The sequence below is a fragment of the Typopeltis vanoorti genome, chromosome 16 (assembly GCF_054136105.1).
Source record: "Typopeltis vanoorti isolate ZY-2024b chromosome 16, IOZ_Tvanoo_1.0, whole genome shotgun sequence".
In the NCBI taxonomy this organism is placed as follows: domain Eukaryota; kingdom Metazoa; phylum Arthropoda; class Arachnida; order Uropygi; family Thelyphonidae; genus Typopeltis; species Typopeltis vanoorti.
This window is the reverse complement of record NC_143564.1, coordinates 109663583-109685270: the sequence shown is the minus strand read 5'-3', so window position 1 is coordinate 109685270 and position 21688 is coordinate 109663583. Positions and strand designations below refer to the sequence as shown.

General features: G+C 35.5%; 1 protein-coding gene across 4 annotated transcripts in view; it reads right to left on the bottom strand.

Annotated features, from left to right (window-relative positions):
- The window catches only part of LOC150098259 (zinc finger protein basonuclin-2-like), a 543553-nt gene that overhangs the window by 166715 nt on the left and 355150 nt on the right, over window positions 1-21688 (bottom strand). For all 4 annotated transcript variants that reach the window (XM_090406426.1, XM_090406425.1, XM_090406424.1 and 1 more), the window contains one exon: window positions 1858-1960. In XM_090406426.1, the coding sequence (XP_090262552.1) occupies window positions 1858-1960 (103 nt within the window). The remainder of the gene's footprint in view (window positions 1-1857; window positions 1961-21688) is intronic.

Below are 21688 nucleotides of genomic sequence, written 5' to 3'. Positions count from 1 at the left end.
TTCATTACTTTTTAAACAAATCCCCAAATTACACAATTTGAATGTTACACGGAAAGAAAAGTTATTTTTATCCCAGTTATAACTGCACAGACATCGAAAATATCAAACCACTCTTTTTAATTGCCAAAATGCTTATTTGCAGCATAGAAAAAATATTATCTCGAAGAACTGTAATGTTTTTCGCTATCATGTTCTTATAATATTTTACGGATTCAAGGCACGACAACAAATAAGCTTTATATTAAACAAAAAAAAAAAGAAAAAAGTTTCCATCTCGGCAATGTCAGTTTTCGCATTCCTCAGCTCAAATTTACAAGACAATTTAAATATCGTCTTCGGTTATTCAGTTTATTAATAAAGGAAATGATAATTTGCTGTTGGACAAATTTTTTTTTCTTCCCTTAACCAGTTATTCTGTGAATGCGTTTTGCAAATATGCAAGCACTCTTTTTGTTTTGTACGTCCGTATACACATATAGTGACTCCATTCTAGATGGAGGAATTTTAATGATTTACAATCGCAAACCTATCGCGCTTGTAGGCTCGACTGTTATGATAATAACTGACATACACAACGAAATACACACTTAAGATGTGTAAAAATGTTAATCTTTCAAAATGATGGAAGTGTTTTAAAAAATCGATGAGTTCTTAAGAATAAAGAAGAGAATATTTCGTTTCTTAATTTTTTTTTAACATAAGTTATGAATCAACTGCACTCACAATTTCCTTGAACTATTTTTAAGAAAATATTTAACGTTTCTTCTTGTTTCGATTCGTTACCTTTACCGATCTACATGCATTCGAAACCCAACTTTCTCTTTTTTGATCCGAGGCTTTCGCAATCCAGTTTCCTTTCAACTGAAAAGGTACCCGGCTCATTAGAGCAACAGCCTGAATGATCGAGTGCTAGTTACCTAATACTCAATCCATTAATTTTGCCTTTTCCTCTTTCAAAGCAAGACTTTAGAGTTCCTTTAAATTATGGATTAGGTTGTTAAACGTCTAATCCATTAGTTTTATTGTTTCACTCGGACTTCAGACAACTTGTTTGACTTCCGGCAGTCACAGCTCCTCCCCAGCCTTGCCTCACCTACACCTAGAGGTCTCTGGCGTCTACCTGCTGCAACCCGAAACCGTTGCAGTGCCTAGTGTTAATGAGTTTGTCAATCACAATGTTGGTATCGGGTGCACCACCTAGCCTTGCTCTGTTTTGTATTAATCTTAAACCGGCCCTTTGTGAAGCAGAGGTCAAAAGGGGGTAGAGAAAGAAAACGTGATCTACAAACCACATCAGTACTCTGGGACACGAAACATTCCTACACACTCCACCCTATTCGTGGTGTCCATTTTACCATGACAAGTTACATACCTTTTTATGTGCGTGTGATATTTACACGCCACTTAGAATCTAGAAAGATTCTACTGCCGCTCAACTTTTCACTAGTACACAACGTTTGTGTGTGTGTGTGTGTGTGTGTGTGTGTGTGTGTGTGTAACTGAATCAGTGTCGGGTCAGCTACCTCCGCCCATCAATATTGCCATAAGTTTCCTCCATTGTTATTCACAGCATTTCCAACCACGTTCCACTTGCAGGTTTTTCCCCGTGTTTCATGAATGTTACCATGGAGACATAGCAGACATCTGAAATGTATCTGTTTCAATTGTCGATTTCAGTTTAGCTAATGGAATACGTACAACGAATGGTGATAGATACTAAGTCGACAGTTTATAGAATATACTTTTCTCTTCCATATCGCAACATTGTCGAATAGGCATCGTTATACGAGTAAGTACAGGTTACAAATGAAACGGCACATATATTAAATTAAAAGAACGACAAAAAATCTCACTTACCGTGCGACACCCAGCCGTGTTTACATGAGTCACAATGCCTTATCTGCGTTTTACCGGGAGCAAAGCAGTCGCAGGAACAACTCGGAACTGTACACCGGATTGCCTGAAAAATGAAGAGATTAAATGTATAAAGTACTTTGACGTTCTTAACAGAACTAAAGATATGCACACATGGATATAATTGAGTTCACCAAGGCAAACATTACATTGCCAAAACAACTGTTTAGATATATTCAAAGAGATCAACTAAGAAAAAATAAATAAATGCAAGAATGGCTCCGTAACACAGCAAATCAACATTCATAATCAGAAGTTTGCCTCAGTTTTTTTATTTTTATTTTTAATTCCTATTCCAGTTATCATGCTTGTTAACACCATTTAATGATTTTGCATGCTCTTAAAAATAATTGAATTTAGAAAAACAAACCCGATAGAAATGCAAGAAATGAAGAGCCGAGGCACTCATCATTAGCCCGGGTGGAATACTTAGTTATAACCAATGACGAACGATGGACATTACAAGTCAGTAGGTCATCATAATGAAGTTCAGCATGAAAAATGTCACTGTCCACCTGGAATAATTAGTTTTGAGTTTGTGGAAGGAAGGAAGGAAGGAAAAAATGTCCATTCTTTTGTTCAAATAAATGATCTTCTGTTTTCTATAAAACTGCGCATCGATGGGTACTCAGCGTTTTCAGAAAAAGCGTGCTTGAATATCCAGCAGTAAATTTAGTGATGGCTTTGCTGAGATACATTTTAACCAACAAACTAGATGTAATAAAAATTCTTACAATAAAGATTGTTAATAGAAACTTAGTGAATGATACTTAAAGCGACACTGATCTTAAAGAGCACAAATTAGTCATAAGCTGGGACATCATCATTTGCATAAAATAACTTACTTCAGGACAGATGGAGACATCAAAGACAATCAGTGATGAGTGCAATTTTTTTCGATGTTAAGGAGTTTCTCATGAGTCCAGTGAAATGTACACTGAGTGTCATTCAGTGTACATTTCAACTATTTATGTACTTAATAAGTATGAAAATGACTGAAATCGCACTTTAGTCAAATATATGAATGAGCCTTTATTATTATTTTAATTCGTGACAGTCTTTGACACGAATCTTATGTTGCAGTTTTAAAATCATTAGTCGCTGTAATGTCTTGGCCATGAACGAACTTTGTAAATCATATGAGACGTTGAGATTTCGTCTTCAAAAATTTTAATTTTCACCGTAAAAAACACTCCCCTGTATACATTTAAATACAATAAAATGTAGCTGTCGAGATTATTTTAAATGAATTGATGACACCGAAGGGTCCTTTTCAAAATCGAAATATTTTATTTATGTTTCTGGACATCAACAGTTTTTAGATTCATTACTTCTGTGTAGGATCAATGTTTGTTGCTTACACTAACAGGCTGCTATAGAGAGGGCAATTGCAGATGGTCGAAATGAATTGAAGAGAAGAATTGTCTGTTCATTCAAAAATGACACCTGTTTAAAAATGCTTCCTTCAATATTTACATATTCCATTAAAAAAAAGGCTATTTGCGATGAACCTAGGATTCATCCTGTATTTCTAGAGCTAGGAAAAAGTCTTAAAAATCAGTATGCTTCTGAAAGATTCCTGGAGGTTCGAAGTTTAGTAAATCTCAGGAATTATACTCACTAAATATCATACTTGTACTTTAGACTTTCCACTATATCTTGGACTTACAAAACTTAACGTTCAATAATCTGCATGCTGCAACAGATATTCCATTTGTTGACGCTGTCTACGGAAAAAATTAGGCAATCAGAGTTCTCTTTCATTGCTTCTATAGTTTCCATGCAATTAAATTCCTGGTATTCTATTAGTGATCAGTACAACTGACGAGCTAAATAATTGTTAAAGTCTGTTTCTGCTTTGGGATACTTCGGAGAAGTGTAATCTACCTTAGCAGATCATTATTGTAATATGTAGGCCTCCTCCTGTTAAGCCTAATATATATTCATAACGCACGTTCTGAAACCCAAAAAAAAAGTTATCATCCAATGGATATGACAAATGCTGACGCGATCAGCACTTTGTCAAGAGAAATGCTGACGTAGGGAGTCCACCGTAGTAGTAGTTGCAGTGGTATCACAGACACGCATGCATTTCAATCGTTTTCATCATCCCTATAAATCAACTAGTTACACCCGCTTGAGGGCTAATATTAGTACAGAAACAGGGCATCAGACGCATGGAACCGTGCCGCTAGCGCCCCCACTGGGACGACCAAGAGCGTCTGTGTCCGTTCGGATAACTGTAGACATTCCAGAGGCATATGGTACGATGGTTGGGATTCGGCCTCGTGGGACAGGGATGGCTTTTTTATCTTTGCTCTGACCCTCCAGAGGTGGATGTGAAGAGAGAAAAACGAAGCGTCAAATAGCTCGTGCAATCCCCAAGAGCTGCATTTTTTATTTTAGTTTTTGTGTCATGCGTACCGCTGTATTCTTTCTTTAGTTTTTTAAAGAGATCGAAGTGATTGCGTGGAGCACCAACATCCTTGCTGCAAAAAAAAAGCTTATCAGTCAACAAATGATGGAAGCGTTTTGATCGAAAGAGAGCGAGATTGCCCCTTCATCCATGAACCGAAAACAACGATAGTCGTTGGAGGCTAGAAAACTCAGACAAAAGTTAAAAACAAATTATAATTTCTTGGAAACAAAGAGCAAACCAGAAGTTATGCTCTCAATCCCTCGTCCTTTAACAAAGTTAAAGGCGTCGTTTGTTAGATGACGTCTTATCCGACAGTGATGAATCCCAAGCATTACCACACACACACTAGTTAATTAGCCTTTTATGTTTATGGTAAATTTGTTCAAATATATTAAAAAAAACTAGGTATACACAGACAAGCTGCTTAATGAATTTGGAGAAATTCTCATTCGCCCATAATAAAATTCCCAGGCTTTTGCATCTGCTTCGTCTCTTGAGTCCTTCACTGGAACTTCGATGTCGTATCTCGCTTTAGTGGCATTTGAAGTTTTCTCTGTACCATACAAGCACACAGCATATAATTGTTTTAGATAAGCTTTCAGTGATGTTTTCGCGGCAACCCATCATAGCAGTGCAGTCGCAAAACCTTTAAGGGCTTCCCAGAGGTGAGTCGGTGGTCTCCTATGGAAGCGACAGAGTTCTTTCTACCGGAAACCCAGGTTTTTCACACCACAAAGCAGGCAAACCAGCTGGAGAACAGAAGCAAATAACAGACATAATAGACTGGTCTCATAATCTTAGTTTATTGTACCTAATTCTAACAGTCTCATAGCGTACTGGTGGCGTATAAAATATCAAACTATTAAAAAGTGAAATCATTGGAAAGAGCTCGGTGTCAATAAAAAAAAAAGTAATTGATGGGAAATTGAAGAATGATACACTGGGAGTGTTTCTTTTCTTTTTTTTTTAACTCCAGATAATTCTGTCCACACCTGCGAAACAAACTAGCCATAGAACAGAATACCAGTTTGAGCTTAATACGCTCGCCTCATGACTGCTTTGGCATAATCTTAACCAATTTTTATTAGAATTTTGTACCGTTTGTTGGTTAATCAGCAGTTGAATTAAGGATTTACGTTAATTAACAGATTTTACCACGCTAAAGATAGAATGGCCATATTCTGAAAAGTAAATTTTAGTAAACTGATTCAAAGAAAGCAGATCACACCATATAGGATTATAACTCTCATATATGTGAAACTTATGTAAACTCGTCCTAATTCAATGCTGTTCAAGCAATTGCTGTGCTTATTTCTTGGCTAAAAATTACAAAGAAAAAATTTTAGGCGTAAGCCTGCTTTTTATTATTATTTAAAATCTAAGAAAAGTGACAAATGATTTAACGCGCAACTCGGTATGATGAAAACATTTACTCCGCTGACAAAAGATATAATTTAGCACTCTTACCTTCTCTTAAATAATCCCTTAATTGTTCGTCGGCGGCTCTAAAACCAACCAACCCAGGTCCATTGTATCAAACGCAGCCACCCTTATTGCAATCAATGATACAAAATTTAGTTAATGCGTTTCATAAATTTCACTCGCGCTGTTCTGTCTTCGTTGTATAAAATGTTGCAAGTTAATAACTAATTTGACTTAATGTTTGCCTTAAATTTTCTTCCAGAATGGAAACACCTTACGAAATACTTTAAAGTTGAACGTGAGACTTCAGCGAAATCCACAATGGAAGTTTAGATTGGGCGTAACCTACTAATTAAAATGCACTTCTCATAGGTTAGGGAGTTGACGTTGTTTTCATAATAACGAGGGATAATTTTATGGAATATTTTTCGCGTGAAATCTGCTTGCAGGGTTTCGTTTACGTAATTTTAACCCGAGTCTTTCTAACCTTACTTTAAACAACGTCATAGTTCGTGCTCTAAATCGCTTTCTACTACATGAGCTCGTCTTGAGAGATTGAACTGACCTTCTAAAGCACTCAAATGTTTCGATTCAGTTTTTTTTTTCTTTTCTTTAACCTCTCTCTCTCCCTCCCGCTTGTTTAGACTGTCACATTAGTCTGTGCGCTTTCTGAAGCCAGTAATGAGATTGATCTCAGAGTTTCTCCCCCATCTCGCCTTCAATCTCATCACCGATGGTGACCCTAACGAGTTTGATCAGGGTGCAGCTGTGGCCGGGGAGGTCACGCCGCACGTGTTTAGGCCAGGGTAGTTCTCCACAGTCCCAAGAGAGAGAGAGAGAGAGAGAGAGAGAGAAGGGGGGGGGGAGTTTGTGTGTGTCTAACCTTTATCATTCTGCAGCCTAAGGCTTGAGCAGTACAATATGTCGTGAAGGCAAGGGGTAGGTTCACTAGATCAACACTAAGTCAATAATGCATGGACCCAAGCCATAGAGTCACGCCTTCGGTCTAATGGAGCTTTTCGTCTAAGGAACAGAGTCGGGAGTTCATTGGCAACGAAATCAGTGGGGAGCACAAACCTCACCCGTAGCGGCAGTAAGATCTGGCACGGACAAGTTACCTGCAAAAGGCTGCCGCAGATGTGATGAGATACCACACACACCACAGGTCACTGCGGACGTGTTCTGTAGCTGTGGTGCGATACGGAGGGCCTCGCGGTAGTCGGTACATTAAGGTAGTGAAGGAGGACGGAAGGAAGAAAACTAATGATAGTCATGCACTCATCAAGTATCCCCCACCAACAACTGCTTTTTTTTGGGGGGGGGGTTGCTGATCTAGAGTAATTCTAGCTACTTGTTTGAGCATAAACTTTGCCACCTGGGATATGGCAGAAGACCAAATTTCGAAAAGCATCCCAAACTTTCAAGGGAGAATATAAAAGTTCCGTATGATGTAGAAACATACTTTCGAAGATCGCGAGTAAACTACAAGGAAATAAAACCAGAAAAAAGCGACACTTGGCGTCTAACTTTGTTCGTATCACTTCATGCATTGAAGGACGACTGAGCGCAGAATATAGGGAGTGGATATCCCACATCGAACAATATAATACAGATTTTTGTTGAAGGTCCCCAAGTTGTTGGTTTTTTCCATTTGTGCACATCTAAAGGAGAGAAGCGCGAGTTTTTCCGGTGTCCAATACCATCTACGTATATTATTATATAGAATATGTTGTTAATAAAAGAAAGAAGAATAAAAAATAACTTGTTTTCTCATCTTTAAGCTATAACTCTGAATAAGTAGAAACCGACCTTCACTTGCAACACTGGGGAAGAAATCTTGTTTTATCAGTTTTTCGGATCAGCAATAAGCACATTACTGATTATAAGTATATGGAAGACGTTGATGATTTTAATACTCAGCGGACCCTGGCTATGGTTTTGGAGTTGGTATTTGCTCCCTCATTAAACTGACTTCAGGTGTATTTTGACAATAACGCTACTTTGAGTCTCATTGGGTACTCGCAGAACTCATGACGTGATCATCACCCTATACATTCTCAGGAGTATATTCTACTAGGAAGTAACTGATTTCAAAGGAGGCCCTCGTTGGCTTAAACAAATATTTATGGACTCGGATAACGCACAAGGTGCTGATGTTTGTAAAAGCCAGCTCTAGACAAGCTGCTTCAGCTTCTCGAATTTATAATGCTTGTCTTTTTCTTTTTTTTAAGTGTTAGATGTAAGATGCTGTACGTATCAGCTACACTAACTCTGAGCAAACATTTTAACCATTTCCTGCAAATCATTGACTGTACAAATTAACCAAATCAACATTGAAATTATATTTCTGAAGTCTGCTGTAATCAGAAGGTGAATTAAGATAGAATTCCATCTCGCGTATTTAAGAATACAGATGTTGTCTATTGCAAACCATTTCAAGCATTAGTTATAATGAGAATTGTACATAATCTTAATTGAAACCCCAATCAATATAAAAAAATATCGTTCTTTGTTTAGAAAAGAAACGTTTTGGCTCACTTTACTTATTTCGGAACTGTAGAATGTTTTTAATTAGTAAGGGGGGGGGGCTAAGAAAAAATGACTAAAATGCGTATTTAACTACAAAACCCAAGCGTTTGCAAGCAATATTTAGCTCTTCAAAATCATTGGCATTATGGCCAATTGGATAATAATTACCAGATGGTCCTCTTATGCGAAAAGATCCAGCTTTAAGTGCAAGTCATAAAAAGCAGACTGCCTATTCACAAATCTGGTCTGGCGAAGTGATGTCTATGAGCATCGTCAATCATTAACATACATCCATTCTCTCTTTTTAATTTAAATAGTAGGATAGGTAGAGGCTCTTGAATTGGGGAATAGTGAAATTCCTATTTGCTGCTGGACTGTTTTCAGTCATAAAACCATAAGAATTCAGTTTATATCTAGGTAAAGATGACTTGAACTTGACAGAATTTTACAAGTTTTAATGCCCTTTTATTGTTAAAATTTATGTGTAAATCATGCTGAAATCTGAAACGACCATCACACATACACACACGGAAATATCTAATTTTTATACATCCATTTTTATACGGTCACAGTGAGCATTTTACGTCATATTTTATTGTTTAAGTGTGCGAAAGAAACTAAGAAGAAACCCGCATGTAAGATTCTTTGTGCAATTTCCTTAAGGTTTTTTTTTTTTTTTTTAGACTGAAGATTACAAGTTTATTAAAACATCATTTCTTACTGATTTGGAAAACTTTTAATAATTCCTGTGACCTCTTAATCTCCTTGTTTTAAGCTTAATGGGTTTTTCATCCCTCCTTGAGTAGATAAAGAAATGGACCAAGTAAGTACCTGCAGTCGTCTTTAAAGAAAATCATACAAATTACTCCCGACCCACCTACCCCTCCCCAACTTCCGAAGTCACTTAGATACAAATGACTCTTAATAAGTTGATAATAAACCGATATCACTACGAAATGCCTTACAGCAAAGGGAGAAAAGACGCTCAATGGAAACGATACTGGGAGGCGTCACGACTTGATGCCGTTTCGTATTAATCACTCAATGTCACTGAGTGTACTTAAATAAAGAACAGATTTAAACTATACTCACCTGCATTTGCGGAAAGACTAACGAAGCTTGTGTGTGTGTGTGCGCGCGCGCGCGTGTATTAGCTCTATAACAGTCATAAGGGAGGAAATAAGCAAGATCTTTGCTCTTTTCATCGTAAGTTGTCATTCCACATCGATATTTGTAAACATCTTTTCAGTTATTGTACAGAAAAGATGCCATTTCTCCGGAAGGATATCAAATATTTCACAGAAAATTGGAACTGAACTGCCAGCATGCGTTCAAGGCTCCTCAAGTTATCTGTGTAACTTCTTATTACAATCAGTTTTTAATGTAAGGTTAAGCACGAATAACCAAATAAATCCAGTTCACCATTCATGCAAGGATATGTTTACTAAAATAAATCTTCTGAGAGGAATCATGTTTGCATTGCTTAGATTAATTATTTATGCTTCAATACACTTCATCCATTATGTGTTCACATATTCGGTAGATCAGAGGTGCAGTGCAGAGACAAATCGATATCGTCGAAACGATGCTACACTGCAAAGAAACACAAACCGAATCATCTTTAAATGCTGAATTATGTTCTTTGATCTGTTCCCGATTAGGAAAAGGATAACCTAGTTTCTACAGGATGCTGGACTCACTGGTATTAAAAAAAGTAATGCTTGTCTAGGCTCCTTTTTGTAATTCGCAAATAAAGGTCATACTAATTAGATTATTACCTAAGCTAGAGCTGACACTATGAATGAGTGTCTTCCTTCTTCCCAACCTCCCCCTCTATCTCTATATAGTACTATAAAGCATATTTCACAGCATATTTGGTTTATAAGTAAACTTTTTACAATAATATTTCCCATTTTTAGGCCGTGATTCGAGTTCTTAATTAAATCAGTATATGAATAAAGACAGGGGGATTTTTCACATATGTGAAGTAGCTGGTGCTTTAATATTTGGTTTTGAATAATTATTAATTACATTTATAACGATCAGAGAATTTAAGGTGATTGTTTTCTTTCCAAAGAATAATTAACTGCGCGAAGAAATTACGGAAATGAATACCCTACCCTTACATCTATTTAAAAATTAAATTTCAGTTTTGAATCCTTCCCATTAACGATTTTGTTACCTAAGAATTTTACAAAGTAACAATTTGCTGTGTGTTTGCAAAAGTCAAAAGATTCACGCGAAATGTAGGCAGTTATATATAAAAGGCACTTCATCATTTAATGAACTACTCTTTTTCAGAAACTAATCGCTTCCATCACAGGTTCTGGTTGCCCCATCTTGATTTTTTATGAACTTTAAAAATCGCCCTCTAACAGTACCAACTTTATCTGCATATTTTGGAATAAATGAACGACTAAAGCTCTCTATTGCAGAATATTTAATTTATTACACAAGGCATTCGTTACCAAGTGGCCTTGTACTTTTATATGCCCCTTTTTAGGGTATTCTTAATTATTAACTAATATTATTTCCTTTCACAAAAGTTTTTCTTAACATTAAGCAATCATTCATTTAGCATTGACATCGCGATAGCTAATATGACAAACCTGTTATAAAAATAATTCTTTAATTATCAGGTGGATAATTCTATAGTGTTTGAATATCTAACTTATTTTTTTTTTAAATTCAAGTGTTTACTTGTTGGAAATTTAATAAAGTACTTATTTATAGTTTTGTACAATGATAATTTCGTTACGTCCATTTTGCTAAGTACACCATATGTTAATTGGAATTTTGTTCTTAATCAGGAAGTGACTTTTGGCAAAACTGAAATAATAAATATGTACAATAAACGGATAGATAAACTAGTACATTAATAATAAATGTATTTAGTTATTTAACAAAATCAGATTTTTATTAAATATTTCATATGCAAATATTTGGTTAAGATTATATAAATTCAATTCTTATTCGGAAATGTATAAATCAATTTGTTTAGCCTTAATTTAAAAAAAAAAAAAAACTTTCAACAGATTTTACTTGAAGGATAGGAAATGAAAGTTTTACAAATTCAACTGGAATTATTTGTATGTGAACTAAACACCATGTAATGTCATAACAGTTGTGACTTCTGAGACAAAATTGCTATTTGGATAATAAGCGATATAGTTGTTCTCTTCCCCTGGCCTGAGAAGGAGCTCAAGGAACTTGAGACATACGGTGCATCCGAATTATAAGCGACAGTTGAAACAATGATGAACAAGGGAAGTTGTTAGATAGTGATGTTTTCTTGCGGTTGTGTACGTTGCGTGGAAAGAAAATCTCTGTCACTGCTGAATAACTGGCTAGCTCATCTTCATTTTAAATCCTGAATATGATATAGCAAGTTCCTTGCGTACTTGACGCGATCCAGACCTAGGTCTTCCTATCCAAAAGGCACATGTTGTTCTGACTGCGTAAGATTCGCCCGTGGAAATGATGCAAATTCCTCATCAAGGGAAAAAACAATTCTGCATATGTGTACACTACTGCTGGATATTAAGTGCTTAGTCTCCCCAAAGAAATTCCTGTAAGCATGATACGTGTATCAATTCTAGCATCACACTCCTTATATTCTGAATCGTCATGTTGTGAGAGTACAATTCTTTGTTTGAAATGTGAATTTGACTATCTATCTCTCCTTTCCGTCTGATTCAGACGGGTTGGGTCTCCTCCTAATGAGGAGTCACAGCGAAATAATGCAGCCGGCACGCCACTCCTCTGCTGCATCCCTAATGGAGGTATTCATGACTGTAATCCGTGTGTGTTCATAAGGCCGGTTTGCCTGCTTGCAGGATGAAAAACCCCAGATAAACTGAGGGAAAAACCCTGCTGCCCACGCCCAAGACCGGTTAATTGGCTATGGCCGAGGAAGATCCTTAAGCTCCTCACGTCGGCGATGAGAATCGAACCCAGGACACTCCTTCCCCAGGCATATGATTGCGAAGCGCACAGCCGCTAGGCTAACCGCGCGGTCGTGAATTTGACTACATCTAAAAAAATAATCGAAAATTTACAGAAGAGATGCCGTTAGAGACATGAGGGTGATGCAGAATGCGATTATTCGCAAAGTGGATAGCGATTTGTTTTACGAATTGCAAAACCGATGAAATTCACTAAAAGACAGTCTTCGCTAGCATGTCTCCACCACGTCACAAAGTTCAAGAAGGCACGGGGTAGCTGAATGAGAAACAGTCAAAACGAGATTTTTTTTTTTTTTTTTTAAGCTCGTGAGTTTCCCTTTAAATTGAAAACAAGCACAAACGCATAACTCCACACACCGCTGAATTAGGTCAAGAGACAAACCGCCTTATTTCAACTCAACACGAATACCTTAGCTGTGAAAATAGTTGAACCCAACTTTCTTTATGTCCACACCTCACACTTTTGCGAAAAAATAGGAAAAGAAAATAGAAAAAAAAAGTGAGTGGGATTTGTAAGAAAGTTTGAGAAACCCCATCAAACTTCGAAGGTAGGGAATCATTTAAGGCATCTTGGTGAGAGTTGGCACACCTGTTCCCTCCTTCTATCGCATCCCCTTCTACAACAAACAGTTCTCATTGAGACTTTCGTAGCGAATGTTTTTCTATAGCAATTGTACACGATGCGAAGCAGTTCTTGCCAAAAGTGAAGGTCTGTTTTTTTTATATTATTATTGAGAATAACGTTAGCTTTTTTTCCCCTCTCTCATTCTGTTCTTCAATGCGTACGCTTGATGCTGGGTCGGCGGGCAGAAATAGGTTCCGTCAGGAGAGATAACGATGCTAAGCGTTGTTTCCAATGACAAGTACGCTGTAAAATTATTGGATATAATGTGCACGTCGAGATTCTAGATATCTAGAATTGAGAGAACCTTTTGTTATTTGATTACAGGTCTTTTTCGACGCTTTTATAATAGCGTCATGCATAATATGACTGCTTCAAAGATCAAGAGGAAAAACTTTGTTCACAAAATGTGAATGCAGCCGAATAAAATATTGTAGGTCAATCTATTACCACAGTACGTACTTCGCTATCTGCATTCCTTCCTTTTACTTTGCGTGGCAATTTCCATTCTAACACTACAAGATTATAGTGGCTATCTAGTAAAACAAGACACATTATCTAGGTTACACTCTAACTTCAAGGTCTGTCAATCTCTGTGTTCGCTTGTCTCTATTAGTGCAGGATATGGTGATATAACGCGGAGGTTGTGTGTTGTTAACAATAACTGCCTTCAATTTTAATTGCTTAATAATTGTCAGGACAAGAAAACAAAGTTTTTGAGCAATATCTATTTATTACTATTATTTTCTTTATGTACTTTATTTGAACATAGCATTATTATCGCATCTTAAAATACGATCCATGCATGGCTATTTCCAAAACGAGATATTAATGGAAACACGTGACTTCAGAATGGCTGGTTAATTTATTTGTTGCTTTTAAACTAATTATTAAAAAATTAAATTAAAAATTATGGTAGAATCTGGGATTATTTTTAAATAACTGCTAGTTTATGGTTATTTAAAAAAAAACGTAGAAGCAGCTAGCGTTATCAGTAAACCTTATGTCTCTTTTAATTGGGTTTTATCAGACCGGTTTGTCAGTGTGTGTGGTGGTGGTGGGGGGGGGGGTAGTAGGAGAAAATACATGTTTTCCTATGGAAAAAAAAAGCTTCAGGATTATTCTTAAGCGATATCACTTTTTGTTGGGCGCTTGATCTTCTCATCACGAAGTGTCGCAGAACTCTTGAATTTAAAAAAAAAAAAATTTTGCGTCATTCGTATTTAGGAATTTTTTCCGAATTTTTAAAATGTGTTTAAGGGACATGTTTCGAATATTTAAATATATATATATATATAAGAAATGAACAATTTTTGCGACATCAGATTATTCTAGCTGTATCGTCTCGATCAGAACAGGTCACATTTTCCATACACACATGCATCTTAAGTGTAGCATGACGTCATGGTAGATAAAACAATAGGAACCAAACTAAATACTATATGAAGTTAAAATATTTTCATATAAAAGTGCCTAAACGAATCAAGGTTATTCATTTCATAAGAATTAAAGAAAGAAAGACATATTTGTATATTTTGAGATAAATTTCAACGGTTAACTTGAGGAACAACTTTTTGCGCAATTTCTGCTTGATCGAAATTATTACCCGTTATGTTGTGCGTGAGAGAATTTGTACAGCGGAAAGCAAAATGAATCCTAAATTCAGAAATATCCACTTTTCAGAGGAGAGGAATGTAAATAGGAAGCAAAGAGAAAAAATGAAACATTAAAAATCTGCAGTTGCAGTAGCTTGTTTATTTAATTATGTTAAGCTATATTTGAAGGGGAGGATGGTGTGCGTTCATTTATAGTTTCCATTTAAAACTGTTTTAAAGCATGATTTTTTTTTTCATAATTTCCACTACTGATATTTATTAATCTTCATGAAAGTGGCTTAATTTTCCATAAACAGTTATCTCAGGAACCAGCTTCTTATACTGTTTCTTCGGATTCTCAGGAAAGTGGAGTCTGATATATATTTAATCGGTTCCATGATGCTCTTTGGTTGGAAAGATCTGAGTTTCAATCCTGAATATTTATAAAGGCTTCTGATGAAATAAAATATCTTTCCGTAGCGCAGCTACGATGATGAATAATAGGCCTTTTTGGTTGCGAAAACCTTAGTTGGAATCCCCTTATGCTTAAAGTTAAGAAATACACGAAGAATATTTCAATGACTTGGAAGAGACTCAGTCGGTCCCACGAAAGTGGTGGGGGTTTGGCCTGCCACAAAACCGACCTGAGCGCATACCCAATTAGCAGATGCGCATCTACTGATTTCATGAGCCTCAGTTGGCCCTTCCGTAATATGAAACCAAGTGGAAATAGAATAATTAATGAGTTTATTTCTGGCATGCTTAAGAATAATAGTCGGTCATATTTCCACATCTTTAAGAACCAAATACCTTTTTTATTTTCAAGGAAATGATTATGTATTTATAATAAATGTTAATTTATTAAATATTATGCTGTAATGAAGTACAATGATTTTCTTAGTAAATCAGAATTTATTAATAAAAAAAAATAGTGTTAGAATCGGAAACTTAAATGCGGCCTTGATTACCGTGCACATATTCTGATAATGAAGCTAATTTTAGTTCATGAGCCAGATTTATTTTGCGTTCCACCCATGTTAAAGCGGGTGCATTTTCGAAATCGGCATACATTAAATACTTAAAGAATTTTTTATAAATAATTTGTGGTAAGAGCCTATAACTAGCATAATTGTGTGTAATTTATGGTAAGTTAATAATCGTTTAATTTTTATAATTTAATTAATATACTTAAATAAATGAATATTTAGATAAGTATATTATGTATGTTTTTTTTTCTGGTTTTACTTCGACTGTTTAATTAAAAATAAATAAATAGAGAAAAAAATCTGGTTAAGAGTCACGACAGTATGTTTAAGCCAAACAAATTTTATTGAGTCCCTGAATATGCCTATTACAAGAATCAGTTGGTACAGAATTCGAGCTTCTATAATAATTTCGGAATGTAAGTCTAATATGGCCATTCCGTGATTTTTATTTGAAGATAATTATCAAGGAGCAAACTGTAATTAGGAGTGCTACATACCATTTAATGAAAGAACTAGATATCTTTAAAATAAAAAAATAAAAAAATTACCACACTGTTTTTATGGCATGTAACTTCGTTGAAAAAAGGCATATAATGATTCGTTGGATAAAATGATTTGGAATATCATTTTATCTGACGTTTCCTAAAGATCGCTGATAACTGCAGCTCAAGTGGACTAAATGAAAGGGTGAGAGGTAGTCGGTAATTTGGTAGACACCTCTACATATCAGTTCTTCATTCGATTTCTACCGAATTTGTAACACGTATTTTGTTTTATAGTTTTCTAAGAATGGATTAAAATGAAAGACAAGGCTGTAAAGAAGAAGAAAGCAAAATTTCAGAGATGACCATACTGGTTGCATTTATCATAGGATACTGATCAATTATTTGTTGACTATTTTACCTACTTTCTGTTTTAATTAGAATTTGCTTTATGGATAGCGGCAACCGTTGTATTAAAACAATATCCTACATGTTCAAATCATTATTTCACGTTCATTTAACTTCGCTACATCTAAGTTATGTTTTTACTTTGAAATGCAATGTTTTTCTATTACAAAAAAAAGCATTTTAAAAACAAATTTTCAAAGCCACCACTTTTGAAAATTTATAAGCTCTTTCCCTTCTGCAACATATAATTCATGAAATGAATTATATGTTGCGGAAGGGGGGGGGACTCTCCAGCTAGTCACGGAACTTTCCTCTTAGGCATTACTCGATATGTGCAGTAAAATCTGTATTGGGGAAATTCGCAATAGGTCTTCACTTATGAAATAAGTAGATTATTAGGGTACTAAAATTGCAATTCTACAATGTCAGAATCACATTTAAAAAATAACGAGTAATTTCCGAAAAAATTTCAAGTAGCACACAGAGATCATGCTAGGAAACAGAGGAAATGTCAGTTATTTTCAATCATTATACACACATTAATTTTATACAATATAAAAATATTTCTAACAATCATAATATCAATTTGATAATAGTTTTCAATCCAACGATATAACCAAATTTTAATGTTATATACCAATCCCACTCACACTAATAGTGCCATGCCTCTGACTTGAGGGTCAATCATCAGGAAACAGTTATAGTACTAAACATCAGTGCTGTTATGAAATTAATTTAAACAGGATGTTTCTTTTATTGTTTATTAATTTAATTTCTGTTTAATAAAGCTCTAAATGTTATTAAAATCGACAATATGACAGCTGAACCAATGAAATTGACTGCCATAAACGTTTTTTAGGTAATCCTCTACGAGTAATTTATATTCACTTAATAAATAACCAGGTTTTGACTCGTAGACTTTTTTAAAAATTAAAACTAGATGTATTTCTTAGATGTTTCGCTGTCTATATGACCGACAGCACCTTCAGGAAGTTATTTAATACAAGTAAAAAATGTAAAGACTGTACATAGCATGTCTAATGATACACGTGATTAAACTATCATTCCAGTGAATTTCAATTGATAGAAATAACGGCTGTTGGGAAACGTTTAATTTTTTATTTTTTTTTCACTTATGGTAAATAACTTCCTTAAGATGTCAGTCATGTAGACAGCGAAATATGTCGAAGAAACAAATCTAGTTTTAATAATAATAAAAGTCTAGGCGAACCATTTATCTTTAGGTTAAAAAAGTTCAACGCGCTTGTTTTAATATTTAAATATTGTAGCCCGCCACTTTTAAAAGCTGTAAATAGCTAAAATTTTACTTTGTCAGCTAATTAAAATCTTTATAATAAATTTAAACATTAAAAGTTAAACTTTATTCTTAATCAAAAAACAAAATTTGCCAAACTGAGTTTTTTCCCCAAAGAAAATCAATGCTTTCGAAAACTGTGTCGTAGCACGATGACAAAATGCTCGCTACACTTCAACTTTCTGTATTGTACTCCTTTCACCACAAATATGCAAATCCACTTTAAATCTGGGAAGCAGTTATGAGAGTATTGAGGGAAATAGAAATCGAGACACACCAAGTGGTCAAAACTTTAATTTAAAAAAAAAAAGGAGAACAGATATTTTAGAATTATAAATTAAACATGGCAAATCCTGCTGAGATTTTCATAATACTGTACATTTTACGTGATGAAGATATTTGTCCGTGTTCTGTACAAAGTGAATGAATTGCACAGTCTCTTTTACAATAATATCTGCTCGTGAGTTTGTAATTAGTACATTTTTGCAATAACTGCATATTGAGAAAGTGTCCATCTGGAAATTGGAAGATTACTTGGGAAGCATATATGGAACTCTCAGGCTTTCCAGAACTGATCTTTAAAATATAAGATGAACGAAGGTCTCTATTGAGTCTAAAGAAAGAGTACAGTTAATAAATATAAAAAGTAATGGAAAAAAGATATAGGATTTGTTTGTGATATAACTCCCTTAGCGGTAATGAAGGATTTAAGCTTTACCAATCCACGTTTACAATAGAAAAAATCGTGTAATTTATCATGTTGTGCCCTTCAATCTCCTTATACGGCACACCAGGCGGTGATAAGAAGTGATACAACTTTATGATGACTTCTTGCATTTGTTTCCTAGAAAAACACTCTGATAGAAGCCGAGTCATCTTCTCTAAGGCAATCAGAGAGCCTCTCCTTAATCTGCGGCATGCCGTTCGGGCGACTTGCCAGTCTCCCTTTCCCCCCTCTTGTCATACAAGGATGTGAAGATTCTTAACAAGCGGGATTCGCTCCATCCAACCAGCACAAGTCCCCGAAGACAGGGTTCCGTCTACCTTGATTATCACGCGGTCATAGCGGCTCTATAACTCCACGTGCTTAGCTGCCACCCTGGATTTATAGGATGCTTGGTTTGTCCAGTAGCGCGGCGAGGTCGGCCATCGGCGGAAAAAGGACGTGATGACCTCTGCAGGCGGGTAAGGGCTGGCAAGGCTCGAATGATTACTGCAACTTGCTCAGTCTGAGCTTGCCAACAAACTCGGAAGGTCATTCAGCGTCAGGATCGATAATGGCCAGCAGATGGGCGTCTATACCGACGGCTTCATCACCTCCGACACCAGTGGACCCCTTTTTCACTTCCCACCATCGACTAGCTTTGATCTATCAAGATGAATTTGACCACGCAAGCAGGCGGGAGTATTACTTGTGACATAGAAACAGCGTACACCACATACGCTTAAGAGAGTAGATGACCTTTAGGTGTGGTCCGTTTTTCGAATTTCAGGTTTCACGTCCCCATGTTTTGAAGATATTAGTTGACACAAACTATCTACAAATGTAACAAATAACTTTAAAACTGAGTAAATTAAGCTGAAGTCAGAAACTGGAACAAATCCAGTTTCTGACTTCAGAGATGTTCGTCGTTCAAACCGAGTCTTATATAACTGACATTTGTTGTGGCATCCGTCCCAGTAAATTGAAAAAACGAAAAAGATTTCTTAAGGAGGAATACCATACATTTTCGTAATTCTCTTACTCGTATGATTCATCTGTGATCATCGAATCAAATGTCACTGAAGAGTTTTACAGTTTGCAAAATGGAAATTATAATCCACCAATACATCATCCTTATAATGACAGCTTGATTACAGATTTTAATGCGGTATTATACTATTAACTTTATCTTTTCTAATTGAATAGTAGCTTTGTACTCTATTCTGACGTTACACCCGAAAGGTAAGATGGCAAATGTGGGTGTGAGGCTCAGTTTCAATACGAACGTAATTCCGTGTAATTTATTTCTTCTCATTAATTTACGATCTTTACCAACTTTATTTTTAAATCAACATATCAAAGTTCATTTATGTCTGCGGGAAGAATATGAAGTTAAAGAAAAGATTACTATGAAATGAAGTATGTTGCTTGAATAGGACAAAATCGACACAAGCACTGTGTCCAACGCTCGTTGTTTTTCTGCGGTTGAGAATTTAATTAATATTACGCATTCATTGCATCTCTAAGTCCGATTTAAAGTCCAAGTATCAAGATTATTAAATATTTAATAGTGTATTCAGCGCCGTAATGTTTGAAGGGCAAATAAAAATTGTTTATCACGATGAAGAAAAGATTGAGATTAGCAGTTATATCGTGTACGACTAATAAGGCAATGAAAAGCAGAACATGCGTACCAGTTTGGTCAAGTAATATTCGCTTATACCAAGAAACTAATTGAAAAAAGATTGCAAAACAAAAAGATATCAAATATTGATAAAAAAAAAAAGTAAATGTCATTACTTTTTCACTGCTCTCCGAATTATTTTACAGGCAATCTCAGTAATTTTTTGTTCATTTTCCAAGTTACGTTACCTATTAAGCAGAATATTCTGTTATGACTTCATTACATATCAACCTATTGTATTATATAACGAGGCCGTTAATCCTATCAATGCGCATGCTTATTATAAATGCGTGTTAAAGCTTCAGAATGCGGAAAAAATGGAAGAGAGAAGTCAAGCTTCAGGTGGGAATATGTACAAATCAAACTATGCACGGGATGGTGAATCTCGTGTATGTTTTGACACAGTGGTAATGGCTGCTCAATTGTTTGACTAAGTTTATAATGTGGTTCCCACCCAGGAAAGGTTTGTTATTATTATTATAAAGCTATACTACATTCATACCATGAGTGTGATAAAGATTTATTTTTTCTATTTTTATCAGTTTTATATATTATTTACTTGTACCGAAATCCTGCTCTAGAAATCAAACATGGAACTTACTGAATTCACTTCAGGCCGCCAATAAGCAGGGAGGTGGTCTCACACCGAGCGATGAAATTGATCTCCCACCCAATGAAAATCACATTATTTACTTGTATGGCGGGATTCGAACTCGTAGGCTGGGAAGTGGATCCCTAAACACTCAGCCAACTAAGCGGGTCTGAAGACAAGAACCTATAGCACATCAATGTCGTATGTGGAGAGTTAATTGATCTCATGCAGTGGATCTGGATTTCTTCTAGATACGCTGGAATGGAAAGCCCGCCTCTTACACTGGTAGTAATGTTATACATAAGTTACACAGAAATGAGAAGTTTTCTAATTCACGGAATTTATGTTACCACAGAGGAAGAATAATTAAAATTTCGCGCTTTCGGGAGGGTTCGCACATCCACTCGAGACGTTTAGTACAATTTTTGCTGAAAAGTCTTATGAATGTTACTCGCGTTCCTAGACTGGGTTTGAATCCGGGTCTTTCTAAACAATTTAGGCCAATTTTGTTAAATTTTCGAAACCAAACTGGCATTTCATTGAAGATCATCCCACAGTCGTTATTTAGATGTTACAAAGGAACATCAGTTCAATTTCACCTAAGAAACATCAAATACGATAAAAAAAAAAAAAAAAAGTTCAATACAATAAATTATCTTTCAAACGAGTGAAATATAAATATTGGCAGTCACTACTGATTTGCAGATTCCATCTTAGTGGAGAGGTGTGGCCAAAATACCATCGAATCCAATCATTACATGTTACGTAATTTTATATGCATTCTAATCACGTGATCGTAAAAGAAAGGTCTGCTGAAACATACTTTCCTTCCATGTAATTAACCAACTTCGAAATTTTCTCAGCCTACGAAATTTGAAGCGATTTAAGTTTTTTATTTATTTATTTATTAGTTACCTGTAAAGTATTACACAAATACGCATCACCGTTTTAATTCATAAGTAAACTAACAAAAAAAAAAAAAATGAAAATGTCAATCTCTAATGCTGTTCATAAGACTGGTAAATTTTGAGCGTTGTTTCAGAAGAATTTAG